The sequence below is a fragment of the Ambystoma mexicanum genome, chromosome 2q (genome assembly GCF_040938575.1).
Source record: "Ambystoma mexicanum isolate Mex_15411 chromosome 2q, UKY_AmexF1_1, whole genome shotgun sequence".
Lineage (NCBI taxonomy): Eukaryota > Metazoa > Chordata > Amphibia > Caudata > Ambystomatidae > Ambystoma > Ambystoma mexicanum.
In genome coordinates this window covers 250,174,359-250,194,557 of record NC_090924.1, presented here as the reverse complement: position 1 = coordinate 250,194,557, position 20,199 = coordinate 250,174,359, and the positions used below count along the sequence as shown (strand labels likewise).

The 20,199-nt window shown below is 48.5% G+C and overlaps 1 protein-coding gene across 10 annotated transcripts in view; it reads left to right on the top strand.

Annotated features, from left to right (window-relative positions):
* SUN1 (Sad1 and UNC84 domain containing 1) overlaps positions 1–20,199 on the top strand; it is a 1,235,850-nt gene that overhangs the window by 284,500 nt on the left and 931,151 nt on the right. For 5 of the 10 annotated variants that reach the window (XM_069647226.1, XM_069647227.1, XM_069647224.1 and 2 more), the window contains 2 exons: positions 19,281–19,400; positions 20,002–20,085. The exons of 2 other annotated variants lie outside the window; for them this stretch is intronic. In XM_069647226.1, coding sequence (XP_069503327.1) covers positions 19,281–19,400; positions 20,002–20,085 — 204 coding nt within the window. The remainder of the gene's footprint in view (positions 1–19,280; positions 19,401–20,001; positions 20,086–20,199) is intronic. 3 more of the 10 variants (XM_069647229.1, XM_069647228.1, XM_069647225.1) reach the window with 1 other exon arrangement.

The following is a 20,199-nucleotide window of genomic DNA, read 5'->3' as shown; positions in this document are numbered from 1 at the left end:
AGACCGCTCAGGGGGGACCCCATGAAACCATGGAAAGGCTCCATCTCTGCATGGAGAGAATGGAGAGGTTTATGAACACCCAGAACCCTCCCACTCCCAAGAGAACAAGAGAAGGGCCTCAGGAGGACCCCAGGGCCAAATACCCGAGGCAGGACACACCCTTAGACTTCCATAATGTGTATGACCTCACTGGTGAGGAACAATACTTAGAAGAGGAGGATGATTTTGTGGACAATGAAGGACAGAACCAAGAGGAAGGTCTGGAAGACAGCCCAGACATGGTAGGAGAAGGCTTCGGAGAAAATCCAGAAGAAGGACCTTCTCATCCCTGGCAATCCCCATCAGTATACTCGGACACTGATGTCCTGAACCTAAATCCTCCTGACAATTCACCTGTTAGAAACACGTCTCCCATTGATGATCAGCCCACATTCAATGCCCTGTTGCGCAGAGCAGCAGCGCATTTCGAACTGGACACTGGGGAGATCTCTCCGGAAATAGACTTTGTGGAAAGAGTAATTAAGGAGAAACCCCCAGTCAGCCAGACCATTCCCCTCCTCGCTTCAGTGAAGAGAAGAATCATCCCTTCGCTATCCACACCCGCACTAATCAGAGGAGTCAATCCAAGGATTGAAAAACTTTTCACTCCTTCACCCTCAGACCCGCTGTACATCAGGGGACATTCCATTCCGGATTCCCTTGTAGTAACTAATACAAGGAAGAGGGCAGGGGTGCCGCTGTCCACCAGTGAGGCACCACCTGACAAGGAGGGCAAGAGGTTATATGCCCTTGCTAAAAGAGTCACATCCTCGGCTGCCTTTTCGGCAAGAATTGCGAACAACAATTCTTTGTTAGCTAGCTACGCGGACGCGCAGTGGGTCAAACTGCGCAAGGACGCCGAAGAAGCGCCGGAACCATTACGTACACGCCTGCTTTCAACTATTGGCGAAGGAACCCAGGTCAACCAGAGTATTGTAAAGAACTCTCTGGATGCTGCTGAGACAGCGGGACGTTCCCTGGTTCAGGGAATACTCCTAAAACGCCATGTATGGCTGCGCAACTCAGGGTTCAAACCGGAGACACAGGCGTCTTTAATAAATAAACCTGTTGAAGACTCAAACCTCTTCGGGAAGGCGGTGGATGAGGCTCTGGAAATGGCTAAAAAAGAGTTTGATACTATCAAGACTCTTGACCAGATCTCTAAGCCCACTACCAGACGCGGCTATGGCAACAAACGTTTTTTTCGTGGCCAACGCCAACAGCAGAATCAGCAGCAACAGTACCGTGCCACCAGTTACCAGACCAATAGTGGGCAGTACAGCCAAAGAGGACAGTGTAGGGGCAAAGGGAGAGGGCGGCGGTCCACCCCCAGAGGCTCCCAAGCCCCCAACAACACCAAGTGACGCGAAGATTCTCGTCCCCTCCCATGCAACACCGGTCGGGGGCCGGATAACATCCTTTCTTCCAGCATGGGAGGGAATAACGTCAGACCGCTGGGTACTTTCCACCGTAGCCCACGGATCCTGCATCGAATTCAACAGTTCCCCAACATACAGACCCCAGAGGGGACGACGCATGTCACCGGAACACCTTGCCATCCTTCTCCAAGAAGTACAACTACTGCTGGAAAAAGGAGCCATGGAGGTCGTGCCTCTATCTCAGGTAACGGAAGGTATTTATTCAGTGTACTTCCTTGTACCCAAAAAGGATCTAACCATGCGCCCTGTATTAGATCTGCGCCCAGCGAACAAGTTTATCAAACCCCAGAAGTTTCGTATGGTGACCTTACAGGAAGTGATCCCACTGCTATCACAGGGAGATTACATGACAACATTGGACATGAAAGATGCATACTTTCATATTTTAATGTTGCCAGCGCATAGAAAATACCTCAGGTTTATGATAGAGGGCAAACACTATCAGTTCAGAGTGCTACCCTTCGGCATAGCATCAGCACCAAGGGTATTCACGAAGGTACTGGCAGTGGCAGCGCCCCACCTGCGCAGGTTGTCCATCCCAGTTTACCCTTACCTCGACGACTGGCTCATAACAGGGGATTCTTACGAAACATGCTTTTCCAATACCCAAAAGACTGTAGACCTTTTGTCCCAACTGGGCTTCTCCATCAACGGAAAGAAGTCCAGCCTAGACCCCAGCCAAATCAAACAATTCCTAGGGGCTCTAATTCAAACAAAGGACGGCCTCGTCTTCCCCTCCAACGAGAGGGTCCAAAACATGCTGTTTCAGATCCCTCAATATGTGACCGGTCGAGAGGTGACGGTACGCAAAGCAATGCGCTTGCTAGGCATGATGCCGTCGTGTATTTATTTGGTACCTCACGCGTGCCTGCGCATGCGCCCTATGCAAGAGTGGCTCAACAGCCAGTGGTGTCAGGCCAGCGGATTATGGGACGACCCAGTGGTGGTCTCGCAGGCCTTGGTTTTCTCGCTACGATGGTGGACAAAGGAAAACCTGGAAAAAGGGAAACCCTTTGCCACACCCGCGGCGGAAGCCACTCTAACCACAGACGCATCCCTAACAGGATGGGGGGCTCACCTATCCCATCAGACTGCTCACGGAGTGTGGACTCCGAAAGTAGCATCCAAACACATAAATCTACTGGAGCTACTAGCTGTGTTCAAGGCGCTAAAAGCCTTCCAGGAACACCTACAAGGCAAAACTGTGTTGGTCCTTACAGACAGCACAACAGCCATGTACTACATCAACAAGCAGGGGGGCACCCACTCTCCAGGACTGTCCAAACTGGCCCAAAATATATGGAAGTGGGCTCTCAAACAAAATATGTTCCTACTGTCAGAACATGTACCAGGGGAACTCAATCTGCTGGCAGACAAACTCAACAGAGATTTCCCCCTGCCCGAAGAGTACGAATGGCGACTGCACGAAGACAGTCTTCGACGTCTTCACACAATGGGGATTCCCAGAAATAGACCTGTTCGCCACCCTGGAGAACTCACAATGCCCAAGTTACGCCTCCAGGTAGCCCCAGAACCAATCCAAGGGGAACGGTCTGTCGATGCAATGGTCAGGGAAATTTGTTTACGCTTTTCCCCCCGACTCCCCTTCTCAACAAGGTGGTGCACAAGATGCACCAGGAACAAGTAACCATGATACTGGTGGCCCCAATGTGGGCCCGACATCCATGGTTCGCTCACTTGATGGAGATGTCTCGATCTCCCCCAGTGAAACTCCCCTGCCCGTACAACATGCTGTCACAAGACAAGGGCAGGACTCTGCATCCATGCCCCCAGAACATGAACTTAGCAGCTTGGCTCCTGAGATCATAGAATTCGGACATCTGCAGCTCACGCAGAGATGCATGGACATCCTCAGGGAAGCCAGAAAACCTAACACTCGCCACTGCTATTCTGGCAAGTGGAGGAGATTTGTCATCTGGTGCAGAGGAAAAAGCATCAACCCGATTGACTGCTCTCCCACACATATTGTTCTATACCTGACCCACTTGTTGGATTCAGGTCTAGTGTTCAATTCCATTAAAGTCCACCTAGCGGCACTTTCTGCATACACCACTTCCCAACTCAAGGTGTCGTGGTGGAAGATCCCTGTTATAAAGGCCTTCATGGAGGGAATAAAGAGAATACACCCCCTGATAGCTGACCCAGCTCCCGGATGGGACCTTAACGTGGTACTTACCAGACTCATGGGCTCACCTTTCGAACCCATGCACAAAGCATCTCTTAAAGACCTCACTCTTAAGACTGCTTTTTTAATAGCTATCACCTCCATCAGGAGGGTAAGTGAACTACAGGCTCTTTCTGTTCTAGACCCCTTCGTTACAGTTCACAGAGATAAGGTGGTTCTACGCACGCACCCAAGGTTTGCTCCGAAGTTCATATCGAAATTCCACGTAAACCAGTCTATAGAACTGCCAACGTTCTTTCAAAACCCTTCCAACTCGGGAGAAAAAACTCTACACACACTAGATGTGCGCAGAGCGGTCATGTTCTACATGGAAAGAACGAGACCACTGAGGAAGACTAATCAGTTCTTCGTCTCGGTGGCAGCAGGAAGAGAAGGGGATGCAGTTTCAAAGTCCACTATTTCTAGATGGATTGTTCAATGCATCACTCTCTGCTATACTCTTGCTAAGAGAGAACTGCCCTTTAAGCCTAGAGCACACTCTACTCGAGGCACGGGGGCGTCCATAGCATTCATTGCAAATGTTCCCCTTGAGTCCATCTGCAAAGCGGCTACCTGGAGTTCTGTGCACACCTTTACAAAACACTACTGTCTAGATGCACACTCGAGATCTGACTCCCAGGTGGGTCAGGCAGTATTAAGACATCTTTTCTCTACTGTTCCTTCTCATAACCCACCGCCAACTCTGGGTACTGCTCGCTAGTCTATGCACAGCATGTGATTCTAAGCAGATTAACAAGCATCAGAAGACAATGCATTACTTACCGTAAAAGCATTTCTGATGGTTGTATCTGCTTAGATTCACATGCGCCCACCCTTCCTCCCCGCTTGGATGGAAGGAACATAGACTTCCTTTTATATCTCTCTTTTCTGTACTCACTCACGTCTAGAAGGCTCCCTCAGGGCAGAAAAATACAAACAGAGAGACCTCGACGCGTGAGGGATTGTGGGTACAACACGCGTCACTATAGGGATAGTATTTCAGACACGCCTTGTCGACGTCCCTTTTCGACTACGAAAAACAAAATGCAATACTCCGCAGTGACCACTGGATGTCGGACCTATGCACAGCATGTGAATCTAAGCAGATACAACCATCAGAAATGCTTTTACGGTAAGTAATGCATTGTCATATTGCCATAATTTACTATTAATGCACCCTGTAACCTTCCTGAAATGTGTAACTAACATGTAAGCTTAAAGTATTCTTGAACACGCGCCTGGATACCCTCAGGTCTGGTGCGCGCTATAAATAAACAAAGCAAAACGCCCCCAGTGTTGCATGGCTCAGTGAGCATGTGCAGCTGGGGAACTGAACTGTCAAAGGGAAACAGCGTTTCCCTTTGACAGTTCAGCCAGCCCAGAAGCACTCTGTCAGCTGGAAAAGCAGCTGAGTGCTCAGTATTTCACTGGGCTGGCTCCTGGGCTCCTCCATAATGGGTGAAGCGGCCACTGGTTGTACACCCATTGCCCATTATGGATAAGCCACCAGGCTCAGACTGGCCTATAGGGCAATGGCGTACCAAAAATGCACAATGCTAGTGTAGGCCAATCAAAATGGGCTTTTTTGGCCAATGTGGGCCAGTTTGATGAGTTACTTCACTATGCAGCTAGTAGTTTTGACCACTGTTGCTCAATAAATATTCTTTATCTCAATTTGCTTGCATTTTAACAAAAAACACCCTCTTGGGTACTATTCAAACAGTCTGTGACTAAAGGAATGAATATCCATTTGCAACTGTGGGCCACTTTTTCAGTGGTGCCTGAGGCAGTTTTATGGTGCGGTCCAACCATGTGAGTCGCCCCTGCCCATTTCCTTCAATCTAAAAAAAAATGTATATGTATGTATGTGTATGTATGTATGTATGTGTGTGTGTATATGTATATATATATATATTTCTGATGTTTGTTTATCTGCTTAGAATCACATGCTGTGCATAGGTCCGACATCCAGTGGTCACTGCGGAGTATTGCATTTTGTTTTTCGTATTCGAAAAGGGACGTCGACAAGGCGTGTCTGAAACACTATCCCTATAGTGACGTGCGTTGTACCCACAATCCCTCACGCGTCGAGGTCCCTTAGATTGTTTTTTTCCGCCCAGCTACTGGTCGCCTTTACGCGGAGCTCCTCGAGAGACATTGCAAATTTCATCTCCTCGACCTTTGGTCGTTTTCTCATTAATATTAAACACATACTCCCTCCCTCGACGCAGTTGTGAAGCTGTTCTCCGCCGAGCAAGATCTTCGACGGAGGGTCGAGCGGAGGAGATCCTTCGGCGTTGGCGAACACGTGGCCTGGCCTCGCAGGCCATATACAGTAGGGAGAGTGGGGTCGTGGGACATCTCTGGTTCTTTTCTGAGAATGCCTTTCCCTTTCCCCTTCCTTTCCCTTGGGGTGGTTATCACGATTTATTACCTCGGCTATGGAGAGGACTCCCTTTAGATTTTGCCCGCTTTGCAAAGGCAAATTTACTTGGAAGGACAAGCATTCACGGTGTAACCGCTGCTTGCCCCTCGATCACAAGGAGGAAGGTTGCGCGGCTTGTCGGCTTCTTAAGCCTAAAACTCTAAAAGACCGTAGGGTTAAAAGGTGGGCGGCCTACGCGATGTCGAAGGCCGAAGGTTCACCCGCCGCTGCTACCACCGACAGTGACGAGGAACGCGATAACACGACCTCCGCTACAGAAGTCGAAAACCCCTCTAAGGAGCGCTCGCGCGCTTCGTCGTCTGTCCCCGGCCCCGACGGGCTCGGCTCACGCCCTGCTTATGGGGATGAACACCCCGGCGACATTGACGCACACAAAAACACACTTAAGCACACAACCCACGGCTCTTCTTCGTCTAAGACGAAGAGAGCTTCGGCGCCCAAGGAGACGCAGGTTCCACCGGCGGCCTCCTCGGACCGTTCGGGTTCGAAGCCCCTCTCGCAACCGCAGCCGCGACCAACGACTGGGCTTTCGGCAAATAAGGGCGCCGCCCCCAAACCATCGGCCGGCGGGCATCAACAAAAGGCACATACCGCCGTAGAGCGATCGACACCCGTAGCGTCAAAGACGCAAGCTTCCGCCGACAAACGAGTCGCCGAGAGCTTGGCGAGGATCGCTGTAGCCGACGCCCAGAAGCGTACGCCGAAAGACACTTCGAGCGCTACGCACAAGTCGAAAGACACGCCGAAAAAGCCCGAAGGAAGGCAGGGACTACCCCCTTCAGTCGGGGGGTCACCCAGCACACCTGAAGGCTTTTCGGAGGGCGACGGGACACTTTCCTCGACGCTTTGGGAGAGGTCGAGCCGTTTCCAGCTAGATTACTCTATTTTTCCCCCGCCAGACCGCTCTGGGGTACCCCATGAAACCATGGAAAGACTCCACCTCTGTATGGAGAGGATGGAAAGGTTTATTAATACCCAGACCTCTCAAACTCCCAAGAGAGCTAGAGAAGGGCCTCAGGAGGACCCCAGGGCCAAAAATCCGAGGCTAGTTGATCCCCAGGTGGACACAGCCTCAGACTTCCATAATGTATACGACCTCACTGGGGAGGAACAATACTTGGAGGAGGAGGATGATTTCATGGACGATGAAGGACAGAACCAGGAGGAATGTCTGGAAGACAGGCCAGACATTATAGAAGAAGGCTTCGGAGAAAACACAGAAGAAGGACCTTCGCACCCCTGGCAATCCCCATCAGTATATTCCGACACTGATGTCCTAAACCTAAATCCTCCTGACAATTCACCGGTTAGGAACACGTCTCCAATTGACGATCAGCCCACTTTCAATGCACTGTTGCGCAGAGCAGCAGCACATTTCGAACTGGACACTGGGGAGCTCTCTGCAGAATTAGACTTTGTGGAAAGAGTAATTAAAGAGAAACCCCCGGTCAGCCAGACCATTCCCCTCCTAGCTTCAGTGAAGAGAAGAATAAAGATTTTCCATAATAACTTACTAGAAATTCTTGATTCTATTAAAGACACGGAGGCGAGCATTATGCTTCTCTTTCTTTTATTAATATATAAATAGAAAGCTCAGCAGCAAGTGTTAATGCACCTTATTGAAAGCGCAGGAGTGTGTGGCAGACAAAAGGTGCATGAAAAACACAAAGAACTTAGTAAATATTAACAAAACAGTGTAAGTCCAAGAAAAACTCCATTTCCCAAGATGCTTCAGGAAAAGGTCCAGCAAAGGGTCACTAACATGTGACTCAGTCCACCAATGAGTAACTGGCTGTCCATATAAACAGTCCTACAAATGATGTCACTTCCTCTTTCGAAAGCTGCGAACTTGAAAAAACGGTGAAAAGAACTGTAGCTGAGGTCATCTCGAGACTGCAGCCGAAGCAGAGCTGATTAGGCGATCAGGAGGGCTTGTCTGAAGCCGCTGTCAGAGAAAAGAAAGTAACTAGAATTAGTTCATGCATCAGAGAACCCTAGTTCCCCTTACGGGGGTGGGAGAGAAATAGTGTGTTAACTTGACATACATAAGTCAGACCAATAAGCAGTAACATTCCCAAACAAGTCGCGCCATTATTACCCAAAGGTGGTAGCGTTGTTATTTCTCTTGCTGGGCGGGATAATGCTCGCCTCCGTGTCTTTAATAGAATCAAGAATTTCTAGTAAGTTATTATGGAAAATCTTTATTCTATGTCAAGACCGGAGGCTCCCATTATGCTTGTTTAAAGCTTACTTACCACGATAGAAGCTGGTTGTTCTAGCGGTTTCAGGTAGAATTCCTTGAATATTCATTCACCTGACCAATCCGCCATTCTCATGATATCTTCTAGGCGTACTCCGACCTGAAATGCTTTGGAAGCCATGGCTCCTCTAACGGAGTGGGCTCCGAAATGCAGGGTATCTATTCCTGCTTGAGTCAGAGTCCAGCGCACCCAGCGTGCTAGGGTTGGAGACGAAACTGCCTTGTGCGGTTTACGCAGGGCTATTAGCAGTTGTCCGTTAGGGGAAGTCCTAAGCGGGGCAGTCTGCTCCTCGTAAACTTTTAAGCATTTAACTAGGCAAAGCTTAGGTTGATCTTTGAAAGCGGGGTACGAAATAACCCTCGAGTTACATTTCGTTCTCCTGTGCAAATGGAAAACCACTCCATCGGGAGAAAAGGTCCTGCCCGCCAGATCGAGAGCTCTAACGTCCGAGACCCTCCTGCAGGAGACTAAGCAGAGCAGAGTAGTAAGTTTGCCTGACAAGGCAGTCCGAGACAGGTCCTTGTTATGCGGCCATGACAGAAAAAGATTCAGAACCTTGTTGACGTCCCAAAGCTTATCATAGCGAGACGGGGGAGGAATTGTAAGTCTTATTCCTTTAAGGAGTCTGCAGACGAGCTGATGCTCTCCGGCTGGAAGCCCCTGAATGAGATCATGCCCGGCGGAAATAGCTGAGCGGTAGGCGTTAACCGTCCTATAGGCGAGGCCTCTTTCAACTAATGAAGCCAGGAAATTTAGGATTTCCTCTATAGGTGCTGAAACTGGATGTGAACCGTTCCTACGGCACCAGTTACTCCAGGCATTCCAGGAGTTAGAATATCTCTTGAGGGTAGCAGGGGCCCAGCTCTCCTCAATGAGGTTGATTGCCGTGGCTGATATGCCGGGAATCCTCCACCTTGACCTGAAATCCTCCAGGCTGCTAGGTTCAGAGATCCGTAGAGGAGAAGGGGGTGACGCTGTCCTGACGGATCCAGAAGGAGATCTGGAAATTGGGGTAGAAGGATTGGAAAATCCGAAGAAAGTTCCAGAAGAACTGGATACCAGGTCTGAGAGGTCCAGACCGGGGCTATGAGGACCAGGTCTGTATGCTCCTGACGGGCCTTCGCCAGGGTCCTCGCTATCATTGTAAATGGAGGAAAGGCATAGTGAATCCCCTGGGTCCACTGCTGTAGGAATGCATCGGTCGCAGCTGCTGCTGGGTCCGGTCTCCAACTGTAAAAGATGGGTAGCTGGGAGTTGAGACGGGATGCAAATAGATCTACGGACATGGGGCCCCATGTTCGCTGGAGGCGGAGAAAGACTTCTCTGTCGAGCCTCCAGTCGCTGAAATCTGTGGAGTGACGGGAGTGCCAGTCCGCCACTACGTTTGTGAGCCCTGGGAGATATTCCGCTGTCACCGAGATCTGGTGTTCCAGACAGAAATGCCAAAAATCCTTCGCTAATTCCGCTAGAGGTCTTGACTTGGTCCCTCCCAGGTGATTGATGTACCGTACTGCGGAGATGTTGTCCATCTTTAGTAAGATACAACAACTCGCTTTGCCTCTGGCAAAGGAGCGCACAGCGAAAGAGCCGGCGAGAAGCTCCAGACAGTTTATATGCATTTTCAGCTCCTGAGGAGACCAGAACCCTCCTGTGGCTACAGAGCCGCATCTCGCTCCCCAACCGGAGCGACTGGCGTCTGATTCTATGATAATGTCGGGGGTGGATCCGAAAATGGCTCTGCCGTTCCAAGCTTCCATATGAGTGAGCCACCAATTGAGCTCCGTGCGCGCAGAGGTCGACAGTGTTAGACGTTGAGAGTAGGAGAGGCTCCGTCTCAGATGCTGACCCTTGAGCCTTTGCAATTCTCTGTAATGAAGAGGACCGGGAAAAATCGCTTGAATGGAAGACGACAGGAGACCGATTACTCTTGCCAACTCTCGCAGAGATATGAGGTCTCTCTGTAGAAGTCTGCGGATCTCCCTCCGTGTCGCATGTATCTTGGCCACGGGAAGATGAAGTTGTGAGTTCAAGGTGTCCACCAAGAATCCGAGAAATTCTAGATTCTGGGATGGACGGAGTACAGATTTCTCCCAGTTTATGAGGAAACCAAGACTGTGCAGTAGGTCGATGGCTATTCTGGCCTGATGCACTACTAGGGCTTGAGAATGAGCCATGAAGATAATGTCGTCTAGATAGACTATCAATCTTACTCCCAGTTCTCTCAGGCGAGCTACTATGGGTCGCAGAAGTTTGGTAAAGGCCCAAGGCGCTGAGGAGAGCCCGAAGGGTAAACTCGTGCACTCCCAGTCTTGGTTTTTCCAGGAAAATCTGAGATAGCTTATGTGGGCCTGGTGAATAGTAACTGCTAGGTAGGCGTCCTTCAAGTCCAGGCGCACAAGCCAATCGTTTGGCCTCAGGATGTCCCTGAGCATGTGTATCCCTTCCATCTTGAAGTGATGGTAGATAATGAAGTCGTTGAGAGCTCTCAAATTTATAACTGGGCGTACTTTTTGCTTCCTGCGAACCAAGAATATGGGACTGAAGAATCCGCCTTGGCTTGAGCAGGGGCGAATCGCTTGTTTTAGATGTAGATTGCGTATTTCGCCATCTAACGCTTCCTCGTCTGCTATGGACATAACTAGTGGTGTAGGACGAGTGGTTTGATGAGGTTGAGCGAAAAACTCTAAGCGCAGGCCGCGCGCTGCGTCCCTGATCCATGCATCTCCTGATAAGGAGTCCCATGCCTGTGCAAAAAGAGCTAACCTCCCCCCTACGGGTGTCTGTGGCGCAGGCGCTGCTATGGGTACACTGACCTGTAGTTTGCTGTTGGGCTGGATATCTTGCACTTCTTCTCCATCCACGACCTCTTCCCCGCCCTCTTGAGGGGAAGAAAGTGTCTGAGCGGTCCTGCCAAGAATTGTATTGGTCCCGGGATTGCTGAGGCCTTCGATCAAAGGCGAAGCGGCCGGAGGAGCGACCTCTGCCTCGTCCGGCCCTGGAGAAAACCTTAGTAGCAAAAACCCTTCTGATGGAGGCTTGGGCCTTATCCAAGGCTGTAAAGGTGCCGACGAATTTTGACATTTCTTTCATGAATGGGTCTCCGAAAAGCAGACCTTGGGCTGCTGCTCCTGATTCCGTATCTGCTAGTTCAGTTAGTTTGCCGTCAATTTTGTATAAAATACCTTTACGGCGTTCCGCCGAGATGGCGCAACTGGCATTACCCAGTAGACAGAGGGCTCTTTGCGCCCAACCTGAAAGGATTGTTGGATCGATGGGATCACTGGAATCAATGGCCGCCTCGGCCAGGTCCATAATCTTGGCTAGAGGACCAGTAATGTCCAGGACTCTGTCCTGACAGGACCTCCAAGCGCGGTCGATACCCTTTCTCGGGTCTTTCACATTCTTTCCTAGAAATGTGATCATCTTGGAGTCTAGCTCCGGGGTGAGTGCTATTTTTCCAGGAATATTGGGACGGGGGCACTCTGCCTTTAATCTGGCCCTTACTTCCTTATCTAGAGGCTTGCGCAGTCTGTTCATGATGTAATTAGTTGTTCTGGACGAAGGTTCCCAGTCAGAGGATCTGGGGTGCACAAGATCTTCTGGAGCAAACATCCCGCTGGAAGTGGGGGGTTCCTCCGTTACCTTCTTGGGGATGGGGACTGCCACAATCCCAGAGGTAGAGGGTCGCGACCCTATAGTTTGAGAATCCTCATCAGAGGATGAAAGGGGATGGTAGTTATCATAGACCCCTCTATCTTCGTCATCAGTGCCCTGTTGTTCTCCCTCCGGGCTTGCGGGTCTAATACCCCTGTTGTCTTCCTCGGGGTAAGAGGGTCTTTCGAGGGAAGGGGTGTCCTTCCTGTCCATGAAGGCTTTTTTAAGCCTGGAGAAGGCGTCTGAGACGGCAGCGGTGGCAAGAGTAGGCTGGCTCGGGGGGGGTCATGGAGTCTTTGCTCCTACGAGCCGGAGTACATCCCCCATCTATAAGGTGCTTTCTTTTGCGGGTTTTCTTTCTCCCAGTTGGGGAGGTCTCCTGAAGATGCTCCTCCATACTGTCTAGGCGCTGCTGGATAGGTAGGAGCATTTCAGATACTGCCTTCTTGATGGTGGTCTCCACTGAGGATCCCAGCACCTTTTTGAGGCTGTCTGCCATTGCCACCTCATCTATGTGATACTCTTCCTCCTCATGATCAGACCAATCCTGATCTGCCTGGGGAAAGTACTGAGCTGCCATAATAATTTCAAATGCACCTCTTTTTTTTTTTTTTTTTTTTTTAAATATTAATGCTCTCCTTGTGGGCAACAGACAGCCTTCTCTCAGCCCACTCAATTACAGACAAGGAAAGTGTGGAGCACGATACCTTGCTGCAGAGGAAAAACAATCTGTTCTCTGGAAGTTATCTGAGACTTCCTTCGATCTCGTTTATATATCGTTGAAACGAAAGGAAAGGGGCTCGTAATTGCAGCTGGCGCTCGCTTTCAAACTCCGTTGTAAAGGCAACGGAAATGACAAGCGAGCGCCAGCTGCTTGAGGAAAGGACTCAGGGAGCAGAGGCTCCCTCTAGTGGCCACGGAAGGCCACCGCGGGCGAAATGCTCTCCGTGTGCGGCCCTCCCGGCTCTGTATCTGTGAAGAGCGAGCTGAAGGCCGCGCACGGAGGGGTGAATAAATTAACAGAGCCGCTCGCGAACGCGAGGGCTCCAGTCAGTTGCAGAGATCCTCTCGCGGCAGCGAAGCTGCTAACGCGGAGGATCGAGTGAAACTGACCGAAGATGAAGCGCGTTACGCGCGCGTATACTAATTATAGCAACGAACGCTAAATAAACTATGTAAACATCATTCACATTATTAAAATATATTTAAATTTAAATTTCTAAAATTTTTTTTTTTTTTTTTTTATGAACAAGGAGATAAAAAATGGGTACTTATCTTTGCTGTGAGCAGCAAGAAAGAGGAAGTGACATCATTTGTAGGACTGTTTATATGGACAGCCAGTTACTCATTGGTGGACTGAGTCACATGTTAGTGACCCTTTGCTGGACCTTTTCCTGAAGCATCTTGGGAAATGGAGTTTTTCTTGGACTTACACTGTTTTGTTAATATTTACTAAGTTCTTTGTGTTTTTCATGCACCTTTTGTCTGCCACACACTCCTGCGCTTTCAATAAGGTGCATTAACACTTGCTGCTGAGCTTTCTATTTATATATTGATAAAAGAAAGAGAAGCATAATGGGAGCCTCCGGTCTTGACATAGAATCATCCCTTCGCTGGCCACTCCCGCATTGATCAGAGGGGTCAATCCGAGAATTGAAAAACTTTTCACTCCTTCTCCCTCAGACCCGCTCTACATTAGGGGACATTCCATTCCGGATTCCCTAGTAGTATCTAATACTAGAAAGAGGGCAGGGGTACCACTTTCCACCAGTGAGGCACCCCCTGACAAGGAGGGCAAAAGGCTATATGCCCTTGCAAAAAGAGTAACTTCCTCGGCTGCCTTCTCAGCAAGAATTGCGAACAACAATTCTTTGCTTGCTAGCTATGCAGACGCGCAGTGGGCCAAACTGCGCAAGGATGCCGAGGAAGCACCGGAGCCTTTACGTACACGCCTACTTTCAACTATTGGCGAAGGAACCCAGGTGAACCAGAGCATTGTAAAAAACTCTCTGGACGCGGTAGAAACAGCGGGACGTTCCCTGGTGCAGGGAATACTCCTAAAACGCCATGTATGGCTGCGCAACTCAGGGTTTAAACCGGAGACACAGGCGTCTTTAATAAATAAACCTGTGGAAGACTCTAACCTCTTCGGGAAAGCGGTGGATGAAGCTCTAGAGATGGCTAAAAAAGAGTTCGATACTATCAAGCCTCTTGACCAAATCTCTAAGCCCACTACCAGACGCGGCTATGGCAACAAACGCTTTTTTCGTGGCCAACGCCAACAACAAGGTCAGCATCAACAATACCCTGCCACCAATTACCAGACCAATAGTGGGCAGTACAGCCAAAGAGGCCAACGCCGGGGTAAAGGGAGAGGTCGGGGATCCACCCCCAGAGGCTCCCAAGCCCCCAACAACTCCAAGTGACGCGAAGATTCGCGTCCCCTCCCATGCAACACCGGTCGGGGGCCGGATAACATCCTTTCTTCCTGCATGGGAGGAGATAACGTCAGACCGTTGGGTACTTTCCACCGTAGCCCACGGATACTGTATCGAATTCAACAGTTCCCCATCCTACAGACCTCCCGAGGGGACGTCGCATGACACCGGAACATCTTGCCATCCTTCTCCAAGAAGTACAACAACTGCTGGAAAAAGGAGCCATAGAGGTCGTGCCTCTATCTCAGTTAACGGAAGGTATTTATTCAGAGTACTTCCTGGTACCCAAAAAGGATCTAACCATGCGCCCTGTATTAGATCTGCGCCCAGCGAACAAGTTTATCAAACCCCAAAAGTTTCGTATGGTAACCTTACAGGAAGTGATCCCACTGCTTTCTCAGGGAGATTACATGACAACATTGGACATGAAAGATGCATACTTTCATATTTTAATGTTGCCAGCGCACAGAAAATACTTCAGGTTCATGATAGAGGGAAAACACTACCAGTTCAAATTGCTACCCTTCGGCATAGCATCAGCACCAAGGGTATTCACGAAGGTGCTGGCAGTGGCAGCGGCCCACCTGCGCAGGTTGTCCATCCCAGTTTACCCTTACCTCGACGACTGGCTCATAACAGGGGATTCTTACGAAACATGCTTCTCCAATACCCAAAAGACGGTAGACCTTTTGTTCCAGTTGGGCTTCTCCATCAACGAAAAGAAGTCCAGTTTAGACCCCAGTCAAATCAAGCAATTCCTAGGGGCTCTAATTCAAACAAAGGACGGCCTCGTCTTCCCCTCCAAAGAGAGGGTCCAAAACATGCTGTTTCAGATCCCTCAATATGTGACCGGTCGAGAGGTGATGGTACGCAAAGCAATGCGCTTGCTAGGAATGATGGCGTCGTGTATTTATTTGGTACCTCACGCGCGCCTGCGCCCAATGCAAGAGTGGCTCAACAGCCAGTGGTGTCAGGCCAGCGGACTATGGGAGGATCTAGTTGTGGTCTCGCAAGCCTTGGTTCTCTCGCTACGGTGGTGGACAAAGGAAAACATGGAAAAAGGGAAACCCTTTGCCACACCCGCGGCGGAAGCCACTCTAACCACAGACGCATCCCTCACAGGATGGGGGGCGCACCTATCCCATCAGACTGCTCATGGAGTGTGGACTCCGAACGTAGCATCCAAACACATAAATCTACTGGAGCTACTAGCTGTGTTCAAGGCGCTAAGAGCCTTCCAGGAACACCTACAAGGCAAAACAGTAATGGTCCTTACAGACAGCACCACAGCCATGTACTACATCAACAAGCAGGGGGGCACCCACTCTCCAGGCCTGTCCAAGCTGGCCCAGAATATATGGAAGTGGGCTCTCAAACAGGACATGTTCCTACTATCACTACATGTACCCGGGGAACTCAATCTGCTGGCAGACAGACTCAGCAGAGATTTCCCCCTGCCCGAAGAGTACGAATGGCGCCTGCACGAAGACATCGTCTTCGACGTCTTCACACAATGGGGATTCCCAGAAATAGACCTGTTCGCAACCCTGGAAAACTCACAATGCCTAAGTTACGCTTCCAGGTACCCCCAGAACCAATCCAAGGGGAACGGTCTGTCGATGCAATGGTCAGGGAAATTTGTTTACGCTTTTCCCCCCGACTCCCCTTCTCAACAAGGTGGTGCACAAGATGCACCAGGAACAAGTAACCATGATACTAGTGGCCCCAATGTGGGCCCGTCAACCATGGTTCGCTCACTTGATGGAGATGTCTCTATCTCCCCCAGTGAGACTCCCCTGCCCGTGCAACATGCTGTCTCAGGACAAGGGCAGGACTCTGCATCCATGCCCCCAGAACATGAACTTAGCAGCTTGGCTCCTGAAATCATAGAGTTCGGACATCTGCAGCTCCCGCAAAAATGCATGGACATCCTCAGGGAAGCCAGAAAACCTAACACTCGCCACTGCTATTCTAGCAAGTGGAAAAGATTTGTCATCTGGTGCAGGAGTAAAAGCATCAACCCTATTGACTGCTCTCCCACACATGTTGTCCTATACCTGACCCACCTTTTGGATTCAGGTCTAGTGTTTAACTCCATTAAAGTCCACCTAGCGGCACTTTCTGCATACACCACTTCCCAACTCAAGGTGTCGTGGTGGAGGATCCCTGTTATAAAAGCCTTCATGGAGGGAGTAAAGAGAATACACACCCCGATAGCTGACTCAGCTCCCGGATGGGACCTTAATGTGGTACTTACCAGACTCATGGGCTCTCCATTCGAACCCATGCACAAAGCATCTCTTAAAGACCTCACTCTTAAGACTGCTTTTTTAATAGCTATCACCTCCATCAGGAGAGTAAGTGAACTTCAGGCTCTTTCTATTCTAGACCCCTTCGTTACAGTTCACAGAGATAAGGTGGTTCTACGCACTCACCCTAGGTTTGCCCCGAAATGTATTTCTAAATTCCACGTAAACCAATTTATAGAACTACCAACGTTTTTTCAAAATCCTTCCAATTTGGGAGAAAGGACTCTGCACACACTAGATGTACGCAGAGCGGTCATGTTCTACATGGAAAGAACCAGACCACTGAGGAAGACTAATCAGTTCTTCGTCTCGGTGGCAGCAGGAAGAGAAGGAGATGCGATTTCAAAGTCAACCATTTCTAGATGGATTGTTCAATGCATCACTCTCTGCTATACTCTTGCTAAGAGAGAACTGCCCTTTAGGCCAAGCGCACACTCTACTCGAGGCACGGGGGCATCCATAGCATTCATTGCAAATGTTCCCCTTGAGTCCATCTGCAAAGCGGCTACCTGGAGTTCTGTGCACACCTTTACAAAACACTACTGTCTAGATGCACACTCTAGATCTGACTCCCAGGTGGGACAGGCAGTATTACGACACCTTTTCTCTACTGTTCCTTCTCATAACCCACCGCCAACTCCGGGTACTGCTCGCTAGTCTATGCACAGCATGTGATTCTAAGCAGATTAACAAACATCAGAAGACAATGCATTACTTACCGTAAAAGCATTTCTGATGGTTGTATCTGCTTAGATTCACATGCGCCCACCCTTCCTCCCCGCTCGGATGGAAGGAACATAGACTTCCTTTATATCTCTCTCTTTCTGTACTCACTCACGTCTAGAAGGCTCCCTCAGGGCAGAAAAATACAAACAAAGGGAGCTCGACGCGTGAGGGATTGTGGGTACAACGCACGTCACTATAGGGATAGTGTTTCAGACACGCCTTGTCGACGTCCCTTTTCAACTACGAAAAACAAAATGCAATACTCCGCAGTGACCACTGGATGTCGGACCTATGCACAGCATGTGAATCTAAGCAGATATAACCATCAGAAATGCTTTTACGGTAAGTAATGCATTGGCATATCTATCTATATATATATATAATTACATTTCATGCTGGGTTCTTGCGCCCCCACCCTCCTGGGGGGGGGGCGTGCCCGTCCAGTTGGAAGACCTGAGTTAGCGTGTGCTTTTTACCCTATGGACCGGTGGTGTCTGAAAAGTGGAGATTAAATGCGAGTTAAATTTCACGTGTTATGTCTTCACAATCCAGCATCCAATTGGGTTTTGGACTCGATTTATTTAAGAATTGAGATTTTCATATTCACTAATCTGAATGTAATATTGATTCGTAATGGACTTATTTATTCTTGATGTTAAATGGGTATTATTCAGTTAATTGAACATAACCAGATCTAGAAGGTTGTTGAAGGCATGCGACTACTGTAGCTTAAGGCGATCTTTTTCTTTCTATCGGGGGAATTGCCAGACGTATTGTCTTTTATCAAGTTGTGCTGCAAGGTGTAAAATTGTTTTTTTTTTCTCAAATTGATGTAATCCTGCAACTGAAGCACTCTTGTGGAAATGAGAAATGTATCTCGTATGCTGCCATTTACACATCTGTCCACACATTTTATATCCACTATCGCTTAGATCCAATTATTCTACATCGGGTAAAATAGGCATCTGTAAACAATGTGTTCTTCTAGTTGCTGTGTTCCTCGAAACCTTCTTCCTTTAGCCGGGGATTGAAATCAAGTAAAGACTTTGGCAAGTTGAGGAAAATTGCTCCATAAATGTTTACTTGCCTGTGGAAGTGGTTCTTTGCCATATGTATTTGCTCTTAGGCACACCACAATACCGCTTATGATTTGAAGGAGAACAGGTTGCACCAACCATGCAAACGGAGCACCCTTCCTGTGCTATTGAACTATGGCTGGGTCAGCAACCTGTTTTGCTCTCGATGTCTTGGACTACAACTCCCATCAGCGCTAGCTAGCAGAGTCAAGGGTGTGAGGTACCATACAATGTGTAGTCCAAAGGATATGGAGAGCTGCAGGCACCTGATCTTATCACGGACGTTCTAATATAGCAAAAGTATAACATCAAGCCCTCTAGGCTGTAAATTAAACTGGACAACTATCAACTATAGGCTAACCAACAACATTCTAAAGGGAAGTAGACATAGATGGAGGTTTGCAGTATTATCTTCAGGTAGGCTAGTGACTGACTTGAGCATTGCAATATTTAATTGATTTAATGACTGTACAAAGAGGTGATGGGCATTCCAATGCTTATCTCGTTTGCAGATTGCAGTAGTCCTCTATTGATTTTTTTTTTACTTTACTACTTTCATGTAACATTCCAAAAATGATACTGCACTTTGTGCAGGAGATACGAGAAGTCCTATTTGTTTCAGCTGTACCTTGTGCAAGACCATTAGTTTTCAATGTACCACATTTATGTCCATAGAGAAGTAATTTGTATTTAAACTTTTTTAATAGGAAGCATTCACTTCAAAAGTAAGATTCTACAGACCTTCAAAAATGCTGCCAAGTCATTTGGATCACTATTCATGCAGCTTTTTCAAATGGTTTCACTGAAGCTTGGTTGTGAATCTAAAGGTATTATGCTTTTCATAGGCTTCCGTCTGTTTCACAACAGCTTCACTTCCTTATTTGCTCTGTTATCGGTGCTGGTTTTTGGTGTTATTTGCAATTCAACTCACGAATTGCAGGCTTTCTCTGGCTGCACTCACCTGGGATCTTTGATTTCCATTGAAAGATTGTGAAACATGATCGGCTTGTATTGCATGTGTCACTTGAGAGGTGAATTGGTGGTGGTTGTGCCTGTAGTAGTTTATCTCCATGTATTTTGAAGGGTAGACTAGTAGAGTAAATGTGACCCTCTGCCTCTTTGTATTCTCTGAAAAAGCCCAGCATTTTTTGTGTAAATGATTCTTTATCCATGTGTCTAGGCAGGCCTATAAAAGTAAACGCAGAGCTTTTTCTGTCAAATTAAGTAATCCATATTGAATGGGTTCCACCCTCTTCCAAATCTGTTCATCGTTGTAATGTTCTATGTTCATTTTTTTGTTGTTGTTGTAAAGAAATCATGTGGCAACGCTGGGCGCCAGTTGCCCAGCCTACATGCAAATGTAAAGTAAATTGGCTTCCCATATAAGTATACTCATCAAGGCCTTTTTTTTCTGGTGGTGGATTGCAGTGCATTCGAATTACTGTGGCAGTATGAATGTAAAAGAGCTTCTCAAAGAGGACGGTCTTCTCCGTGTAAATGGGGACTCATTGTGTGAGTATGGTATTATCTGTACTTCGTAATTCCTCGTTTGAGGGGCGATCTTCTGGTTGTCAACAAAAATTGTAATGCAGCACTGGGTTTCAATATACACATTGCGTAGCTCCC